Here is a 21,404-nt window from a genome sequence, read left to right on the forward strand (position 1 = left end):
AATTTTCAAACGATTTCCTCTTTTTTTAATATTTATTTTTGAGAGAGAGAGAGAGAGAGAGAGAGAGCACGAGTAGGGGAGGAGCAGACAGAGAGGGAGACACAAAATCCGAAACAGGCTCCAGGCTCTGAGCTGTCAGCACAGAGCCCAACACGGGGCTTGAACTCACAAGATGTGAGATCATGACCTGAACCAAAGTCAACACTTAACTGACTGAGCCACCCAGGCACCCCAAACAATTTCCTTTTTTTTTCTTTTTCATTTCTTTTCTTTTTCTTGAATATAGAAAGAAAAAAATTCATTTTTCATTTTTAATTTTCATTAGAAATACTTTTAAATTTTTTCTACTATATTCTTTACTTTTGTGTAAATTTTCAAATTCTAGTTTACTTCCATCATTTCATTTTAGTCTAATTCAGTGTATTCATTTTTCAAATTTGCAAACAATTTCCTTTTTCCACCCCCCCCTTTTTTTCTCTAATCTATCAAGGCACTTTCAACACCCAGACCAAAACACACCTAGGATCTAGCATCATTTATTCGATTTGTGTGTGTGTGTGTTTAATGTTTTACTTTTAATATTTTTTTAATTTTAATTTTTTCTACTTAATTAATTCCTTTTCTCCCTTCAAAATGATGAAACGAAGGAATTCACCCCAAAAGAAAGAGCAGGAAGAAATGACAGCCAGGGATTTAACCAAACAGACACAAGCAAGATGTCTGAACCAGAATTTAGAATCATGATAATAAGAATACTAGCTGGAGTGGAAAATAGGTTAGAATCCCTTTCTGTGGAGATTAAAGAAGTAAAACTAGTCAGGATGAAATAAAAAATGCTATAACTGAGCTGCAATCACGGATTGATGCCACGGCGGCAAGGATGGATGAGGCAGAACAGAGAATTAGCGATACAGAGGACAAACTGATGGAGAATAATGAAACAGAAAAAAAGAGGGACATTAAGGCAAAAGAGCATGATTTAAGAATTAGAGAAATCAGTGAACTGTGAGCAAATCATAGCCGAAAACTTTCCTAACCTGGGGAAAGACACAGACATCAAAATCCAGGAAGCACAGAGGACCCCCATTAGATTCAACAAAAACTGACCATCAACAAGGCATATCATAGTCAAATTCACAAAAGACTCAGGCAAGGAGAGAATCATGAAAGCAGCAAGGAAAAAAAAGTCCTTAACCTACAAGGGAAGACAGATCAGGTTTGCAGCAGACCTATCCACAGAAACTTGGCAGGTCAGAAGGGAATGGCAGGATATATTCAATGTGCTGAATTAGAAAAATATGCAGCCAAGAATTCTTTACCCAGCAAGGCCATCATTCAAAATAGAAGGTGAGATAAAGTTTCCCAAACAAAAATTAAAGGAGTCTGTGACCACTAAACCAGCCCTGCAAGAAATTTTAAGGGGGACTCTCTGAGGGGAGAAAAGAGGAAAATATAAAATAAATAAAGACCAAAAGCAACAAAGATTAGAAAGGGCCAGAGAACACCACCAGAAACTCCAACTCTACAAACAACATAATGGCAATAAATTCGTATCTTTCAGTACTCATTATAAATGTCAATGGACTCAATGCTCCAATCAAAAGACACAGGGTAACAGAATGGATAAGAAAACAAGATCCATCTGTATGCTGCTTACAAGAGACCCACTTGAGACCTAAAGACACCTTCAGATTGAAAGAAAGGGGATGGAGAACCATCTATCATGCTAATGGTCAACAAAAGAAAGCCAGAGTAGCCACACTTATACCAGACAATCCATACTTTAAAATAAAGACTGTGTCAAGAGATGCAGAAGGGCATTATATCATAATCAAGGGGTCTATCCACCAAGACCTAACAATTGTAAACACTGATGCACCAAATGTGGAAGAACCTAAATATATAAATCAATTAATCACAAACATAAAGAAATTCATTGAAAATATCATAATAGTAGGAGATTTCAAAACCACACTCACAGCAATGGTCAGATCATCTGATCAAAAAATCAACAAGGAAATAATGGCTTTAAATGACACACTGGACCAGGTGGACTTAACAGATATATTCAGAACATTTCATCCTAAAGCAGCAGAATATACATTCTTCTCCAGTGCACATGGAACATTCTCCAGAATAGACCACATACTGGGACACAAATCAGCTCTCAGCAAGTACAAAAAGATCAAGATCATACTGTGCATATTTTCAGACCACAATGCTATGAAACTTGAAATCAACCACAAGAAAAAATTTGGAAAGGTAACAAATACTTGGAAACTGAAAAACATCCTACTAAAGAATGAATGGGCTAACCGAGAAGTTAAAGAGGAAATTAGAAAGTATATGGAAGCCAATGAAAATGATAACACCACAACCCAAAACCTTGGGGACACAGCAAAGGTGGTCATAAGAGGAAAGCATATACCAATCCAGGCCTTCCTAAAGAAGGAAGAAAGATCTCAGATATACAACCTAACCTTACACCTTGAAGAGCTTGAAAAAAACCAGCAAATAAAACCCTAAACCAGCAGAAGACAGGAAATAATAAAGATCAGAGCACAAATTAATGCTATCAAAACAAAACAAAAAACAAAAACAAAAACAAAAACAAACCAGTAGAACAGATCAATGAACCCAGAAGCTGGTTCTTTGAAAGAATTAACAAAATTGATAAAACCACTAGCCAGTTTGATCAAAAAGAAAAAGGAAAGGACCCAAATAAATAAAATAAAAAATGAAAGAGGAGAGATCATAACCAACACAGCAGAAATAAAAACAATAATAAGAGAATATTATCAGCAATTATATGCCAATAAAATGGGCAATCTGGAAGAAATGGACAAATTCCTAGAAACATATATACTACCAAAACCGAAACAGGAAGAAATAGAAAGTTTGAACAGACCCATCACCAGTAAGGAAATTGAATTAGTAATCAAAAATCTCCCAAAAAACAAGGGTCCAGGGCCAGATGGCTTTCCAAGGGAATTCTACCAAACATTTAAGGAAGAGTTAGCACCTATTCTCTTGAAGCAGTTCCAAAAAATAGAAATGGAAGGAAAACTTCCAAACTCTATGAAGCCAGGATTACCTTGATTCCAAAACCAGAGACCCCACTAAAAAGGAGAACTTCTATTAGACCAATTTCCCTGATGAACATGGATGCAAAAATTCTCAACAAGATATTAGCCAAACAGATCCAACAATACATTAAAAAAATTATTCACCACGATCAAGCAGGATTTATACCTGGGATGCAGGGCTGGTTCAATATCCGCAAAACAATTAATGTGATTCATCACATCAATAAAAGAAAGGAAAAGAACCATATGATCCTCTCAATAGATGCAGAGAAAGCATTTGACAAAATACAGCATCCTTTCTTGACAAAAACCCTCAAGAAAGTAGGCATAGAAGGATCACACCTTGAGATCATAAAAGCCATATATGGGGGCGCCTGGGTGGCGCAGTCGGTTAAGCGTCCGACTTCAGCCAGGTCACGATCTCGCGGTCCGTGAGTTCGAGCCCCGCGTCAGGCTCTGGGCTGATGGCTCGGAGCCTGGAGCCTGTTTCCGATTCTGTGTCTCCCTCTCTCTCTGCCCCTCCCCCATTCATGCTCTGTCTCTCTCTGTCCCAAAAATAAATAAAAACTTAAAAAAAAAAAGCCATATATGAACGACCCAATGTTAATATCATCCTCAATGGGGAAAAACTGAGAGCTTTCCCCCTAAGGTCAGGAGCAATACAGGGATGTCCACTCTCACCACTGTTATTCAACAGAATATTGGAAGTCTTAGCCTCAGCAATCAGACAACACAAAAAATAAAAGGTATCCAAATCAGCCAGAAAGAGGTCAAACTTTCACTCTTCACAGATGACCTGATACTCTATATGTAAAACCCTAAAGATTCCACCAAAAAACTGCTAGAACTGATTCATGAATTCAGCAAAGCAGCAGTATATAAAATCAACTCACAGAAATCGGTTGCATTCCTATTCACCAACAATGAAGCAACAGAAAGAGAAATCAAGGAATCGATCCCATTTACAATTGCACCAAAACCATAAAATACCTAGGAATAAATCTAACCAAAGAGGTGAAAAATCTATACACTGTAAACTATAGAAAGCTTATGAAAGAAATTGAAGAAAACACACACAAAAAAAGGAACAATATTCCATGCTTCTGGATAGGAAGAACAAATATTGTTAAAATGTTGATACTACCCAAAGAAATCTACACAGTCAATGCAATCCCTATCAAAAAAAAATCAGCATTCTTCAGAGAGCTAGCACAAATAATCCTAAAAATTGTATGGATCCAGAAAAGATCCCGAATAGCCAAAGCAATTTTGAAAAAGAAAACCAAAGCAGGAGGCATCACAATCCCGGACTTTGGCTATACTACAAAGCTGTAATCATCAAGATAGTATGGTACTGGCACAAGAACAGACACTCAGATCAATGGAATAGAATAGAGAACCCAGAAAGGGACCCACAAACATATGGCCAACTAATCTTTGACAAAGCAAGAAAGAATATCCTATGGAATAAAGACAGTCTCTTCAGCAAGTGGTGCTGTGAAAACTGGACAGAGACATGCAGAATAATGAACCTGGACCACTTTCTTACACCATACACAAAAATAAACTCAAAATGGATGAAAGACCTAAATGTAAGACAGGAAGCCATCAAATTCCTCAAGGAGAAAGAAGGCAAAAACCTCTTTTATCTTGGCCACAGCAACTTCTTACTCAACATGTCTCCGGAGGCATGGGAAACAAAAGCAAAAATGAACTATTGGGACCTCATCAAAATAAAAAGCTTCTGCACAGCAAAGGAAACAATCAGCAAAACTAAAAGGCAACCGATGGAATGGGAGAAGATATTTGCAAGTGACATATCAGACAAAGGGTTAGTATCCAACATCTATAAGAACTTCTCAAACTCAACACCCAAAAAACAAATAATCCAGTGAAGAAATGGGCAAAAGACATGAATAGACACTTTTCCAAAGAAGACATCCAGATGGCCAACCAACACATGAAAAAATGTTCAACATCACTCATCCTCAGGGCAATACAAATCAAAACCACAACGAGATACCACCTTATACCTGTTGGAACGGCTAACATTAACAACTCAGGCAACAACAGATGTTGGCGAGGATGAGGAGAAAGAGGATCTCTTGCATTCTTGGTTGCAATGCAAGCTGGTGCAGCCACTCTGGAAAACAGTATGGAGGTTCCTCAAAAAACTAAAAATAGAACTACCCTACAACCCAGCAATGGCACTACTAGGTATTTATCCAAGGGATACAGGTATGCTGTTTCGAAGGGACACATGCATCCCAATGTCTATAGCAGCACTATTAACAATAGCCAAAGTATGGAAAGAGCCCAAATGTCCATCAATGGATGAATGGATAAAGAAGAGGCGGTATATATATATACAATGGAGTATTACTCGGCAATCAAAAAGAATGAAATCTTGCCATTTGTAACTACGTGCATGGAACTAGAGGGTATTATGCTAAGTGAAATTAATCAGTCAGAGAAAGACAAATACCATATTACTTCACTCACATGAGGACTTTAAGAGACAAAACAGATGAACATAAGGGAAGGGAAGCAAAAATAACATAAAAACAGGGAGGGGGACAAAACATAAGAGACTCATAAATATGGAGAACAAACAGGGTTACTGGAGGGGTTCTGGGAGAAGGGATGGGCTAAATGGGTAAGGGGCACTAAGGAATCTACTCCTGAAATCATTGTTGCACTATATGCTAACTAATTTGGATGTAAATTAAAAAAATTAATTAGGGGCGCCTGGGTGGTGCAGTCGGTTAAGCGTCCGACTTCAGCCAGGTCACGATCTCGCGGTCCGTGAGTTCGAGCCCCGCGTCGGGCTCTGGGCTGACGGCTCAGAGCCTGGAGCCTGTTTCCGATTCTGTGTCTCCCTCTCTCTCTGACCCTCCCCCGTTCATGCTCTGTCTCTCTCTGTCCCAAAAATAAATAAACGTTGAAAAAAAAAAATTAAAAAAAAAATTAATTAATTAAAAATTTTAAAAAAAGGAAAGAAAATACTGTATAACGTTAAGACTTTTGTAAAAAAAAAAAAAAAAAAGAGGTTAGAGTGGGAGAGAGCCAAAGCATAAGAGACTGTTAAAAACTGAGAACAAACTGAGGGTTGATGGGGGGTGGGAGGGAGGAGAGGGTGGGTGATGGGTATTGAGGAGGGCACCTTTTGGGATGAGCACCGGGTGTTGTATGGAAACCAATCTGACAATAAATTTCATATATTTAAAAAAAAAAGACTTTTGTTCCCTGAAAGTTGGTAGATTGCTTGTTAAAAAATTTGTTTTTTCTTTGTGAGAAGACATTGCTCCAATCTCTTTAATAGTTATAGGGCCATTTAATTTTTTTGAGTAAGTCTTGGTAAGATATAGTTTTCTAATAGTATATCCATTTCATCTAAGGCTTCACAGTTGTTGGCATAAGATTGTTGACAGCATCCACTTTTATTATTATTTTTTTACCCTTTATCTGTAGTAACTGCCCCTCTTTCACTACTCACATTTTACATTTGTATTTTCTCTCATCTTCTGATTAAACTTGCCAAAGGTCTACTTTGTTGGTTTTTTAAAAAAATATCAATGCTTTGTTTTTCTGGTCTTCTTTATCATCTCTTTTCCATTTCACTCACTGCTGGTATTATTTTTATTATTTTTTCTTCTGTTATTTGAGTTTGTTCTTTCCTTTTTTCTTTTTTTTTTTTTTAAATTTTAGAGAGAGTGAGAGAGCATGTGGGGGGGGGGCAGAGGGAGAGGGGGGCGGCATGGGGGGGAGAGAAAGAGAGAATCTTAAGCAGACTCCAAATCACAACCTGAGCTGAAATCGAGTCGATGCTCAACCAACTGAGCCATTCAGGTGTCCCTGTCCTTTCCTTCTTATATGACTCCTAAAGCTATACATCTCCCTGAAAACACTTCTTTGGCTGTATTCCACAAGTGTTGATATATAGTGCTTTTAATATCATTCTCTAGATATTTTACATTCATTATAATTTCTGCTTAAAACCAAAAGTTATTCAGCAGTGTATTTTTTTAAACTGTGAATGAGATAAGGATGCCCACTATTATTATTATATTCAAGATTGTACATGAAGTCCCAGCCAGTACATATGTGTCATGAACCAAGGATTATGAGTGATCCAACTGAAGCCCAGTGAAGAAAAAGAGAAAAAAAAAAAACAAGAGAAATAAAAATCTAACAAGTTTTCAGGCTAAAGAATGAAGTACCTTTAAAGGAAAAAGAATCAGAGCTGCAGTAACATTTGCAACACTGAAAGCTAGAAGAACATCCACAGTGTACTAAGAGAAAAGAACTCAAGAATCCTATAATCAGCTGAGATACCATTATAACCATGAAGCTGAGAATTACATTTTGTATTTTTAAGGAATATCTATAGCACTAGATCATGTATTCAACATACAGGAGAGCTCCACAAATTCAAAAAGGTATTGTAAGTCACATTATTTAGTCAGAACACTCTCAAGTTAAATAAATAATAAGAAAGTAACTCCTTCCCCAAATAATTAACTACATACTTAGAAATTCAGAAATATACTCCTAGATAACCCTTTCACCAAAGAAAAAATTAGAAATTACACAGTACTTAGACAGTATTGAAAAGAAGAATAATTCATATTGAATATATGAGACATAGATAAAATTTTACTCATAGGAAAATTCATTCCTTCAAATGCCTCTATCATTGAACAAAAAAAGATGAGAAATAAAAGAACGAAGTATTCCCTTCAGAAGTCTGAAAAATAAAAACAAAAAATAAAAAGAAACTAGGAATAGGAAATTAATAAATATAGAGATGGAAAGTAATGTTATAGAAAATAAAAGTAATAGCATAAAAAATACAAAGGCTAGTTCTTTGAAAAGACTAAAAAATGAAGGCCTTGCAAGCCTGATAAATAATAAAAGATAAACGAAAAATAGACAAGATTAAAAATCAGATATCAGGCCTAATCACAGACAGAGGGAATATTTTTTTTTTTTCAACGTTTTTTTTTTTATTTATTTTTGGGACAGAGAGAGACAGAGCATGAACGGGGGAGGGGCAGAGAGAGAGGGAGACACAGAATCGGAAACAGGCTCCGGGCTCTGAGCCATCAGCACAGAGCCCGACGCGGGGCTCGAACTCACGGACCAGGAGATCGTGACCTGGCTGAAGTCGGACGCTTAACCGACTGCGCCACCCAGGCGCCCCCAGAGGGAATATTTTAAAATAAGAGTATTGCATTCCATATTATGGATATAAATTTGAAATCTTAGAGAAAATTGAATAATTTACCATCCAAATATAAAGAATCAAAACTGATGTGAGAAGAACTGAATATTCAAATAGTCAATTACCACAGACAACTCTGAAAATACTAAATACCATTCAAAGACGTACTGAAATCAAAGGAGTTCATAATTGAATTTTACCTAATGATATGTGGTTCAGGTCAAGTTTTATCTAACTTTAAAAAACGGATAATTCATGTGATTAAACCTGTTTATTTATGATGTTCACTTAATTTTAATGCAAAGCTCTAATAAAATTAGTACTTGCTAGTAAAAAAAACCTTATAAACCAATCTCATTTATTAATATATATGCACAAAATTTACAAATAAAATATATACATGTAGCAAATGATATATTCAAAAAGTAAATGATGCATGGCTTATTCCATGAAAGCAAAGACACTTCAACATCAAGAAATTCAATAATACTAGTCCATTTTACCAGTTGGTTAAAGGAGAAAAAACACTATTATATCAATAGATGCTGAGAGGCACTTAACAAAATCCAACAGCATTTCATTTAAAACATCTAACTAAAATTGGAATACAAGTAAAATAGTTAATTAAAAATAAATATTTACCAAAAACATCAAACATAATTCCAAGTGGCAAAGCACCAAATAATTTCAATTAAAATCAGTAAGTAGATATGGATGTTCAATGTCATTATTATTTAACAAAGTCTGAGGGGTTCAAATGAACTTCATAAGATATTAACAAGATAAGAAAATAAAATAACAGATATAAACACTGGAAAAAAATAGATGAACTCTTTTTGGGCGGGTATTGAGTAGGTGATACAATTGTAAAACTAGATAATCCAAGAGATACTAGTAAAAAAACTACTAGAATATGAGGATTTTATAAAGTTGATGGGTATAAGACAAATACACAAAAATCAATAACCTTTCCTTATTCTATCAACAAATATGAAGATTTCAATTTTCTTCCATTCTTTTAACTAAAACTGTCCTTTTTCCTAAAACACTGAAAACTGATGCTGGACAACTTGAGTTCAGCTTTAGAGAAATTGCCACAAAACTTGTGTATAGACAATCTTTGTGCCTGCTCTATGGGTCAAAATGATCACCAGAGACACTTAAATTACAAACCAGAAAGACTCATCTGATTCCTGCTGCCTGTTCCCACACCATATGAGAATGCTTCAAGCCTGACATCTGAAAATCTTTCACTAGGAGCACTCAAGACCCAGACACTGGGTTTGTAATTTGCTCCAACCATTAACCTATATTTTTCTTTTGTTTCTGTAGAAGTGTCTCTTATTAATTACCTGATTGCTTGCTAAACAAAACAGAGTCTATATCATGGCTAACACCACCTGCTACACGATTAAGTCCTTACGTGACTCTCAAATAGCATTACAATATTAAACACTGAAATAACTCATTCATAAAGCAGTTCTACAAAATAAAATGGTATTAGATGTTTTAACTGCAGCATGGGTGGAACATATGCCATCATAAACACTGAATGCTACATATATATTCCAGATTATCACCAAAATGTAACAGGATTGCTAATTGTGCTCAAATTGACACTTCTTAAAATTTTTTTAATGTTTTATTTAAAAAAAATTTTTTTAATGTTTACTTTTGAGAGAGAGAGAGCGCACAGGGGAGGGGCAGAGAGCTAGGGAGTCACAGAATTCGAAGCCGACTCCAGGCTCCCAGCTGCCAGCACAGAGCCTGATGTGGGGCTCGAACTCACAGGCCTATAGATCATGACCTGAGCTGAAGTCGGCAACCTAATCGACTGAACCACCCAAGCACCCCAATGTTTTATTTATTTTTTTGAGAAAGAGAGAGAGAGGGAAGGGTGGAGAGAGAGTAAAACACAGAATCTGAAGTAGACTCCAAGCCCCGAGCTGTCAGCACAGAGCCCAACGCAAGGCTTAAACCCACGAACTGTGAGATCACTACCTGAGCCAAAGCCAGATGCCCAACCGACTGACCCACCCAGGTGCCCCTCAAATTGCCACTTTAAACAATCTCTCCCTCTCCTTTAATAATTGGTTAAACTCCTGAACTGGAGGATTTTGGTCAACTATCAAAGGTCTCTTTATTGGGCTTCTTTTTCTCATAATAATTTCAATCGTGTTTTGCTGTCTTTTAAATGTCTCTCCACCTGGTGCCCAGACTCCCTCAGTGGCATAACTTCAAGTGGACAGATAATCTTTTCTACTCAAGGAGATTCATATATGTTGTCTACCTTGGATTTGGCTGCCTCTGCTTTTAACAATTCCTATAACCCCAAATGACCAATGCCCCTATTCAGCAGCAAAAAGTTACAGAAGATAAGACCTTTCACCCTCAGCAACCTTAAAGATTTAAGGGTCAAGTAATTCAGGGGGCAAATGATGAAGAGAACAAAGGTAAGAGAAATGGGGCTAAAATCATCTCTTTACAACTTGCAACCCCCCACTTATAAATTCCTGAGACATGCAGAGTGTGACATTCCTCAAGGAATTCATGGCTATTTTACTGTTGATGTTTCATTAAAGACTAAAAGCAACCTTATCTTAACAACAGCCCTCCAAGATCCTGGAGACCTTCCTTTTTAACATGCTCAAATTCCTTAGAGACTTACCTTATCCCTAACCCCCACTAACTAAAAACTATATAACCAATTACTCCTCACAATCCCAGTGCAACTCTTTCTGCCTACTTGTCCTGTCTCTGTGCTATAATAAAAGCACGTTTTGGCACCAAAACAAAAACAAAATACCAAGAGACTGAAATAGTGAAGAAAGTCCACTTATAGTAGATGCAAAAACATGACAGTCATAAATTTAACAAGAAGGAAAAAGTAACAGCCAAATAAAACTAAGAAATCATAATCAAAAACAAAAAAAGCTTAAAGAAATGAAAGGACATACTATATTCTTGAATGAGAAGACTTTTACAATATTGAGACTTAATATCACTAAAAATGCCAATTCTCCAAAATTTAATATGTAAATCTAATGCAATTCCAGCTAGAATCTCTGTTGGGATTAGAATTAAATGAAATTACCTTAATTTCATGTGGAAGAATAACTTCTTGTAAATATAAATATGTAAGAAAAGTATAAAGACTGGAGGAGAAAAACTTTGCTAAGTATCAATTAGTCTTTGGATTAGAAGTAAATACAGGATCTTAAAAAATTCAAATTGAAGACTAACTCCTCCACGTATATATTTAAAAAGTAAGAACAGTAGAAAGAGAAAGGATTTACCAGCTATGAGATTATGCTATTAAGTCACTATATTCAAATGAATACATATGAATGGTATATCAAATAAATTTGTGGAACATAAGAGAACACAGTAATCAATGCTAACATATATAAAATTTTAACATATGACAAATAGTTCTATTCAGTGTAAAAGGATGGATTATTTAATATACAATACTGATACAACTGGTTATCCATTTTGAAAGAATAAAACTAATCCCCCATATCTCATACCATATAAAAAATAAATCTTACATGGATTAATGACTTAAGTGTAAAAAGAAACCTCGAGACTATCTGTACAATTTAAGAATGTTTTAACCAAAACTAACCAAAAACAATACAAGACACATCATTTGATCACATCAAAATGAAAAATTTTGGTAGTAAAATTTACCATAAAAAGTCAACAAATTATACATTAGAAAAAAAACGAATATAGATTATAATTACTACATTATACAAACTGCTCTTAAAAATTATCAAGGAAAATTCCAATAATGCAATAGAAAATTGGCAAAATCTATAAATAGGTAATTCACAGAAGGGAAAATTAAAATATTTGATATCTGCTCCAACTTCACGTAACGAGTCCTTATTTTCCATTCCAGCACCACTTTCTCTCCAGATTTCCTAGTCTGTGGTGTGCTCCCATCATTAAATACTCTCAAGAAAAGAGATTCAGAGTCCTCTGTGACTTCCTTCTCTCCCTGTCTACTTAGCCAGATGTTCACCTCTCTAATCCTGGGTAGTCTGCTCAATCTTGATTCTATCTTGGTTTTCCCATTGTGGCCACGGAAATGACCAAGGAGACACAGTGCGATGAGCACGAGTCTTGGAATCTGAACTCTTTCACTCCCTACCATTTACCAGCTATGTGAAAACAGGCTTGTTACCTTTCTAGGCTTTGATTCTCTTCTCTGCAAGATGGGACAATTATACCTGTTTTTCATGATCCCTGTGGCAATTGACAGAAGTAATTTACATACAGTACATATTAGGACCCAAAAAATGTAGTTCCCTTCCTACTTCAGTTTGTTACAGTTAGTCTCGGGCCTGGGTTACCAGCAAAGATATTTTTTAAATGGCTACCTAGCTCCAATTTCTTGATTATCTGGAACACCCCCAATCATTGTAATAACTTAATTTTGCTAAAACACTGCTTGTATTATAGTGTTCTCCTTGAATGAAAATTGATTATGAATTTTCAAGGATTCCTATTGCCTTTAGGGAAAAGTACAAATTCCATGGTGCCAAGACACTCATTCCTCTCAGGTAGAAATTTAAAACCTTTGCCCATAGTGCCCCAAACACAGGTTTTTTTCTAAATTTTTTTTTAACATTTGTTTATTTTTGAGACAGAGAGAGAGAGCATGAACCGGGGAGGGTCAGAGAAAGAGGGAGACACAGAATCTGAAACAGGCTCCAGGCTCTGAGCTGTCAGCACAGAGCCCAACGCGGGGCTCGAACCCACCAACCACGAGATCATGACCTGAGCCGAGGTCGGACGCTTAACCGACTGAGCCACCCAGGCGCCCCACCAAACACAGTTTTTAATTTTTCCTTTGGGAAAATGAAGGAATATATTCACTTAAGTGTGAATGGCATTCACTCTCAATGGCAGAATCAGAAGGGATGATAGTATAATATTGATCACAGACACAGTTATTGATTTAGTTACTAGTAATTAGCCATATTTGCAACACTAATTAAAACAAGATTTTGTTGTGATTATAAAAGAAATAAAAATGTAAATACCTCTTTGTTATGGCCAGTTGCTAACAACAGCAAATAAAATCATTCTCTTTTACCTAGTACTTCTTTTTCCAAGTCATGGCATCTGGTTTGCAAGTTTGCTTCCTGTTGTTGGGATGTCTGAATCTGCTGAGACCTCAGTATGGCTGCATCTGACAACAATTTCAGATTTTTCATTTCCTCTTCAAGGCACATCTTATTTCTCTGGGACACTGTCAAACTTTTCTTTAGTATCTCTATTTCTGTATAGAAAAGTCAAAGTTTGCAAATAGACAAAATTGAATCATAAATCATTTCCCTGTAGAATGATTATTTTCTTCTAGAAAATCAATAGTTGAAAGTCAAGATAACTTTTGTGTCAGTAGAATGACACCTAACCAAAAAATTTAAATTTAGTAGTTATTCTGAAAAAGAAAGAAGAAGGATTGCATTGCTAAATGATGCATGAAAAGTTTTAGTAGGTTAGCCTTTAAATTGTATTAAATGGCAATCCATCTTGCTTTTTAAATGCTCACATAAATGAATAACACAATATCTGCATAATGTTCTGAGTTTTATTGAAATTAAATTGTTTTCTTGGCAACATGATTCAGAAAAGTACATTTAAATGTGCTAGCGTGAGCTGGTTGGGTGACATTTCTAGGAGAGTAATTAGGGTACATTCTATACAAATTATGAAGAAAGACAGTAGGGGTGGAGAGGAATAAAAGGATTCAGTGTCTAAAACTAATAAATTTATGGGCAGAAAGTATTAGTTAATAGAGCTTAATGATTCTAATAATACTTTGTCCACTCAAAATGAGACCAGAATTTTATCATAGCAATCACTTGTCATTATTCTATCTACTTAGATTAAGTTTAATAAAAATATGCCTTCACAGCATTATGTAGATTTAAATGTGCTAATTTTATATAATTTTGTGAGAAATGCATGGAACATATTATCCTTCAGAATAATCATCAAGCTCTCCCTTAAGCAGTCTCTTCAGCAGTCTTAAACCACCACTAAAATATAAAAATACACACACAATAATGATAAAATACTATAAAATTTGTACAACCGCAATTAATTTGAATTGATGAGGAGGTGATCTATGTGAAAATCTGGACAGTCTGCTTTTCCAGATAGTTCACTTGGCATCCTCTTTCTTGTTTAGCTTATCCTGGGCCATGTGATGGGTGTAGCATGTGATTGGGGATCAGAGGAGACTGGCTTGGTCTTGGGGGCACCACAGCACCAGATAGGCTAGTGAAGACCTGAAGCAGAGAGCCAGAAGACAGACATGGCATCAGAGGCAATAGGGCTGGTAAGTGGTTAAAGAGAAGTAAAGCGGTTGGCTAGACAGAGCACAGAGAAGAGAACATGCCTTAAAGGATGGTGAAGAATAGAATTAGGAATGTGGTCCAAGGAGAGAAAGTAAAATGTCTTTCTGCGGGCGATGAGCATGTCTGAAAGAAAATGTGACCGTTAAGACAGATTTAGGGGTGACCACAAGGAGTCTGGCACCTACTTCACTTCTAATTGTTGCTCAAAATGGAAAACCTGGAGAAATAAATTGGCAGGGACCAAGTAAGTGAGGTTCTACCATATTCAAACAATTACTTAAATGGGAATATTTTTCCTAAGAATAACTATATGCTTCTAAATACTTACGGATATGCACCCATTTGTGTAAAGAAAACTGCTAACACACTAGTGTGTAAAATTTTAAAAGAATAGAGTTTAAAAAATATGGAGGTTGCAGTTTTTCTTTAGGCCCAATTTTTCTCTAGTATTTCTGTATCCATAAAGGTGGCTCCTTCTGCTGAATAAACTGTATCATATCCTAATCATATCTGTGTTTAAGTCAGAATGACAGTGCAGAGGAATCCGCACATGCTGTCACCTATTTTTCATTTGCCAGAATGATGCTGCTTAGGTTAGCAGGCTGACTCTGTAAGTGTACACTGCTATCTGTCTCTAAAATAACTACTCATGTCAACATGACTTTCTATCTGACATTAGAAGAATAAGAATCTGCAATACAAATTCAGTTGTGAAATATATTCTAATACATGGAAAAGTACAGCAAGATTTCCAAACTAATAGGAGCTATATTTCTAATGTGAAATTAGAAGACTAAAACTCAATGAAGGGGAATTAACTCACCCTCGACAAATGACACATTCCCTGTACCTACGGCAATCCTGATGTCAAATACTGGGTCCTATCTTCATCATTCTACAGCATCATATCTGTCAGTCACGTGTTCCAATTTGGAGTTCAGAAGTTATGATTTCCACCAGGTTAACCTATTCTGGTTGTTGTACCCACCTTGGTTTCCCTTATCTCAGCACCCCCTATGAAGAAGGTCCTTCTAACTTCATTCATTTGGCTTGCTATTGCTCATATGCTACCATGGCCTGGCAATCTTTTCTGACCCAATCTGGAAGTGACCTGGATCTTCCTAGAACTCATACCAATTTACACCATTTTTACTGCACTGATAATATGTATACATGTGATCTATTATTGGACTGTAAGTTACTTAGGCCAGAGATCATATATTAGTCATTTTTTATTCCACCCACAATTTTTACCATGATGTCCTAGAAATAACAGGAGCTCAATACATACCTACCAAATGAGTAAAGGCTTTATTGAGCAAAACTTCTAAATAGTTTCTGATATACTAGTTGAATACAGTATCCTGAATATTTTTTGTCTTATCTTGCCCTTCACTTCAGAGGCAAGCATTTTGAGTCACAGATTCTTTAATGTTAGGCTAGGTAAGGTAGTAAAAACATACATGCAAAAGCAGCTAACATTTTTAATAGGATGAGAAAATAGGCCTATTTCATCCCTAATTTCTTCAATTTTATGAAAATATGTGGACTACATTTCCAAGCCTAATTTGGAACTTGAATTTTAAAAATTCAGGAGCTATCCAATAGTTATTTTGAGAGTGGAAACAAACTGATTCTACAGTTAAAATAATCTACCTTGGTAAAAATATTTTTTCCTGGAATTTCTTTTATCAAAATAGGTATGCTCTGCTTTAATGAAACCTAATCTATGCTAGCTCTTTCTCTCTCTCTCTCAAAAAATAAATAAACCTCAAAAAAACTTTTAAAAAAATGGGTGCCTGGGTGGTTCAGTCGGTTGAGCGTCCAACTTCAGCTCAGGTCATGATCTCACAGACTGAGTTCGAGCCCTGCATTGGGCTCTGTGCTGACAGCTCAGAGCCTGGAGTCTGCTTTGGGTTCTGTGTCTCCCTCTCTGCCCCTCCTCCCTCCCCCCTTGCACTCTGTCTCTCTCTCTATCAAAAAATAAATAAACCTCAAAAAAAATTTTTAAAAAGTAATACAAGAAAAAAAAGAAAACCTAATCTATGAATATTTGAGCTTAAAAACATTGATTATATAAAGAGATAGCCACTCATTAGAGGGGTAGGAAATATTTTACTCATATCCGCTATTCAATAATCAACATTCTTGCCAGCAAGAAAATATTAAGCAAAGCCTTTTCTAGGAATGTTGTTTCTGTTCTGGACTTTGATTTTAAGCCTAAATTTTAATGTGCAAAACTTTTAAAGTATCTCAAATAATGTTGTGAATTTGTATGGGGTTCACTATATTATGAGTTTGCTAGGGCTGCTGTAACAAAGTAGCAGAGACCGGGTAGCTTAAGGGGCAGAGATTGATTTTTTCACAATTCTGGAGGCTAAGAAGTCTGAGATTAAGGTATCAGCTAGATTGGTTTCTTTCAAGGGCCATGAAGGACAGATCTGTTCCAGGCCTCTCTACTTGGCTTATAAAAGGCCATCTTCTTCCTGTGTCTTCAAGACTCTTTCTTCTGTATGTTTCTGTTTCCTCTGTTTTTATAAGGAACACCAATCAGATTAGAGCCCACCCATTTAAATTTATTTCTTTAAAAACCCTAGGGGCGCCTAGGTGGCTCAGTCGGTTGGGAGTCCGACTTCGGCTCAGGTCATGATCTCACAGTTGGTGGGTTCAAGCCCCACGTAGGGCTCTGTGCTGACAGCTCAGAGCCTGGAGCCTGCTTCAAATTCTGTGTCTCCTCTTCTGTCTGTCCCTCCCATGCTCATGCTCCGTCTCGCTCTGTCTCTCAATAATAAATGAAACATTAAAAAAAAAATTAAGAAAAAAGAACCCTCACTCCAAATACAGATATATTCTGAGGTGCTGGGGATTGGAACTTTAACATATGAATGGGGGGGTGCAGTGACATAATTCAGCCAATAACATATTTTAGAACATTTACTGGCATTTACACTGTGATTATAAATATGGAAAAAAATAGATGAGCATGTGTTGGACTAGAAGATAATATGGGAAAATGAAAACAACTATGTTAGGATAAAGGAATTACGGGTTTGTTTTACTTCTTATAAAAATGTTTCCATTGTTCTTCTTATATCAACTTTTCTAGTTTAACTTTTTTTTTCCATTTATTTTCATTTCATTTATTTTCATTTCATTTTCATTTATTTCATTATTTTTGAGAAACAGAGAGAGCACAAGTGGGGAGGGGCAGACAGAGAAGGAGACAGAATCCAAAGCAGGCTCCAGGCTCTGAGCTGTCAGTACAGAGTCCAACGCAGGGCTCGAACCCACAGACTGTGAGATCATGACCTGAGCCAAAGTCAGACAGTTAACCGACTGAGCCACCCAGGAGCCCCTTATATCAACTTTTCAATTGAAGAACTGTGTCATGCAGAATCAACTCACACCCTAAGAATATATCCACATAGATCATAAATAAAAGCTGGTATTGAAAAAGTATTTGTCATTTAAAATGTTTATAATATTGTTAAAGTTTATAGCTAATACAGCTTTTTTTTAGCCGTTAGAATAAGTATCATATAATGCTAGCTAATGTAAATACAATTATTAGTATTAATCTTACATAATTTCTTTATCTTAATAAGATTTTTCTGTTGTTCTTAGTCTTATTAGCTTAATCATATGGACTTAAAATTATGTCTCTAGGAAATCTTTACAATTTTAGACATTCTAATAGATGTGTAGTAGTATTTCATTACAGTTATAATTTGCATTTCCCTAATTGGCTAATGTTGAACAATTTTTCATATGCTTTATTATTCCATCTGCATAACCTCTAGGTGAAATTTTTGCTCACATATTTTGCCCATTTCCTAATTAAACTGTTTATTTAAAACGTAGAGTCTTGAGAGTTTTTCATCTATTCCAGATAAAAGTCCTTTGTGTGGTCCACAAATACTTTCTCCTAATCTGTAATTTGTCTTTTCATCCTCTTAACAGGGTCTTTCACAGAATAAAAGTTCTTAATTTTGTTGAGGTTCTTATTTATCAAGTTTTCCTTTTATGTATCATGCTTTTAGTTCAAGTCTGAGAATCCTAAGTCCCAAAGATTTTCTAGTTTTCTATTTTCCATTTAGGTCTATGATCCATTATGAATTAATTTTTGCATAAGGTGCAAGGTTTTGGTCAAGGTTCTTTTTATTTATTTTTTATGCCTATGGGTAACCAGTTACTCCAGTCACTCCATTGCCTCCATTATTATTTTCAGTTTGTTAAAAAACAACAACAATAAAAAGGCTAGCCTATCCTTCCATTGAACTGCTTGTTCACCCTTGTCAAAAATCAGTTCTGCATATTTACGTGGGTCTACATTTTTATATATATTTAATATATTAGTTATATATTAATAAATATATTTAAGCTATAAGAGCATTAATTTTGCTCCCTTATTTAAGGGTACTAGCCTGACACAATGAACACTTCTTTAGGATATATGTATGGACATATGTTTTTCATGGCAGGGAGAGCACATAAATACCAAAGAAGAATTTCAGGGTCATTGGGTAGGTGTATCTTTAGTTTTGTTAAACAACAACAACAACAACAACTGTCAGATCTTTTTTCAAAGTGGTTGTAGCATTTTATACTCTCACCAATTTGCATAAGAATTCCAGTTGCTTTTCTTCCTCACTAACATTTGCTGTTGTCAATGTTTTTCATTTTAACAAGTATAGTGGGTATGTACTGTTGACATTTGCATTTCCCTTTTGACCAATAATGTTCAGCACTTTTTCATATCGTATTGGTCAACTGTATATGTTTCCTTGTAAAGTGTCTGCTCAAATCTTTTAGCCATTGTTGACTGGATTGTTTGTCCTTTCATTACTGACTTGTTGGTGCTCTTTATGTAATCCAGACAGCAATTCTTTGTTTTTTAAACTTTTTTTTTTTAAATATTTTCTCTGTCTGTGGCTTACCTATTCATTTTCTTTCTTTCTTTTTTTTTCTTTCAAATCAATTTAATAACCTGGCAGCAATTCAAAATATGGAAAGATTCAAACTTGTTCCCTTAAGAGGTATGCTACCATGACTGTTTCACACAAGCATGAACAATGGCAACGATGAAACCGATTCCAAAGAGCAAGGATGATAAGAAGGCTTCTAGGCTCACACACTGAAGAGCTTGGTTTCAGAAAGTCTCTTGAGGGGTAGCAGAGGAGACATGAAATTTAAGGGGCCCTCAGAGGACAGGGCACAGTTGCTGGGTCATGAGCACCTTGAAGCGTTTCTTGATGGTGATTCGGTGTCGAGAGTATTTGTCATCTGGGGAGAACCGAGCAGGATGAGCTGAGCAGGTCTGCTGTCCCATAGGGTCAAGCTTCTTCAGTGTATAGACCCGGTCTCCCTGATCGTTGAGGTAATACTGGAGAAACATGACCACACCAAAGCCAGAAGTTCCAATTTCGTCTGTACCTCTTCCTAACCGCCGCCAGTCTCACCACCTATTCATTTTCTTAATAGCATCTCTTGATGAACAGAAATTTTTAATTTTGATAAAGTCTAACACATCAATTTTTGGGTCTTTTTCTATCCAAAAAACTTCATTTACTACCAATTCATGAAGATATTTTCCTCTATTTCTTGATAGTTTTAGCTTTTATATTTAGTTCTATGATTTACATGTACAATGTAATGTAGGACTTGAGGTATATTTTCCCATATGGGTATTCTACTGTTCTAGCACAATTTGTTGAAAGACTTTCTTGTTTCCCATTTGATTGTTTTGGCACATTTGTGAAAAGTGAAATAATCATACAAATAGGGATCATTTACCAGGCTATTGTTCCATTTATCTATTGATGATCCATATGCCATAATACATAATAAATCTTAGAGACAGGTGATAGTAATTCTCCATTGTTTGGATACTTTTAAAAGAGTTATTTTTTTAGTTTATTTATTACCTCTGTAGCTTTATCATTTTGTATTTATTTTTTAGTGGTTGCTCTATGAATTATACATCATTTTTACATCCTTTTAGAGTCCTGGGATTCTGTTCATCTTTTTTCAATGTTATTTAGTTTTCTTCTTCAAAATGAATAAAGTTCACTGATTCTTTTTTCTATAATCACAATATGCTATAGAAGTCCATCCAGTAAATTTTTATTTCAGATACTGTATTTTTCTAATCTTGGCTACCCAATTTTTAATAGTTTCTTGCTGAGATAGTCTATCTCTTTTCATTCATTACTAGCTTATTTTCTTTTATGTCATTGAACATAGTTAACAGCTAATTTGAAATCCTGGTTAGTTAATTATATCATCTGGATCAACTCAGCATTGGTCTCTGTTGTCTGTTCTCTTGAGTATGATCCATACTTTCCTGTTTCTTCCCAGTTCAAGGAATTGGGGATTGTATCTTGAACATTGGGGATGTTATGCTAAGGAAACTTTGAATTCTGTTATATTCCTCCAAAAGGTGTGATTTTTGGTATTGTTTTATTTTAATAAGCAGCTAACTTGTCTGAACTCAAACTGTAAAATATGTCTACCCTTGGGTGACAGCTAAAATATCAGTTATTTCGGCCTTTGGTGGGCTGTTTAAAGTCTTCCCTGTGCACCCGTGCATTTTAGAAGTAGGACAGAGATTTGGAAAAAGCTTATATGCAAACTCTGAACTCTCCCTCGCTGAATATCTCTTTTCTGGGATATTCTCTTATTTCTCAGAGGCTGCCTTGATCTATGTCCTCCAGTCTT

General features: G+C 35.8%; 2 protein-coding genes across 3 annotated transcripts in view; both read right to left on the minus strand.

Annotated features, from left to right (window-relative positions):
• The window catches only part of LEKR1 (leucine, glutamate and lysine rich 1), a 185,210-nt gene that overhangs the window by 84,727 nt on the left and 79,079 nt on the right, over positions 1-21,404 (minus strand). For both annotated transcript variants that reach the window (XM_043595048.1, XM_043595049.1), the window contains one exon: positions 13,418-13,603. In XM_043595048.1, the coding sequence (XP_043450983.1) occupies positions 13,418-13,603 (186 nt within the window). The remainder of the gene's footprint in view (positions 1-13,417; positions 13,604-21,404) is intronic.
• Positions 19,645-20,149, minus strand: LOC122491812 (H/ACA ribonucleoprotein complex subunit 3-like). Its single transcript, XM_043595050.1, has one exon. It carries the CDS (start codon positions 20,080-20,082, stop codon positions 19,888-19,890), a length of 195 nt encoding a protein of 64 aa, XP_043450985.1. The 5' UTR covers positions 20,083-20,149; the 3' UTR covers positions 19,645-19,887.

This window comes from Prionailurus bengalensis, chromosome C2 (assembly GCF_016509475.1).
Source record: "Prionailurus bengalensis isolate Pbe53 chromosome C2, Fcat_Pben_1.1_paternal_pri, whole genome shotgun sequence".
Classification (NCBI taxonomy): domain Eukaryota; kingdom Metazoa; phylum Chordata; class Mammalia; order Carnivora; family Felidae; genus Prionailurus; species Prionailurus bengalensis.

Excerpts from the sequence above, each read along its gene's own strand:
- LOC122491812 (XM_043595050.1), bottom strand. The coding sequence starts at position 20,082 with ATGTTTCTCCAGTATTACCTCAACGATCAGGGAGACCGGGTCTATACA.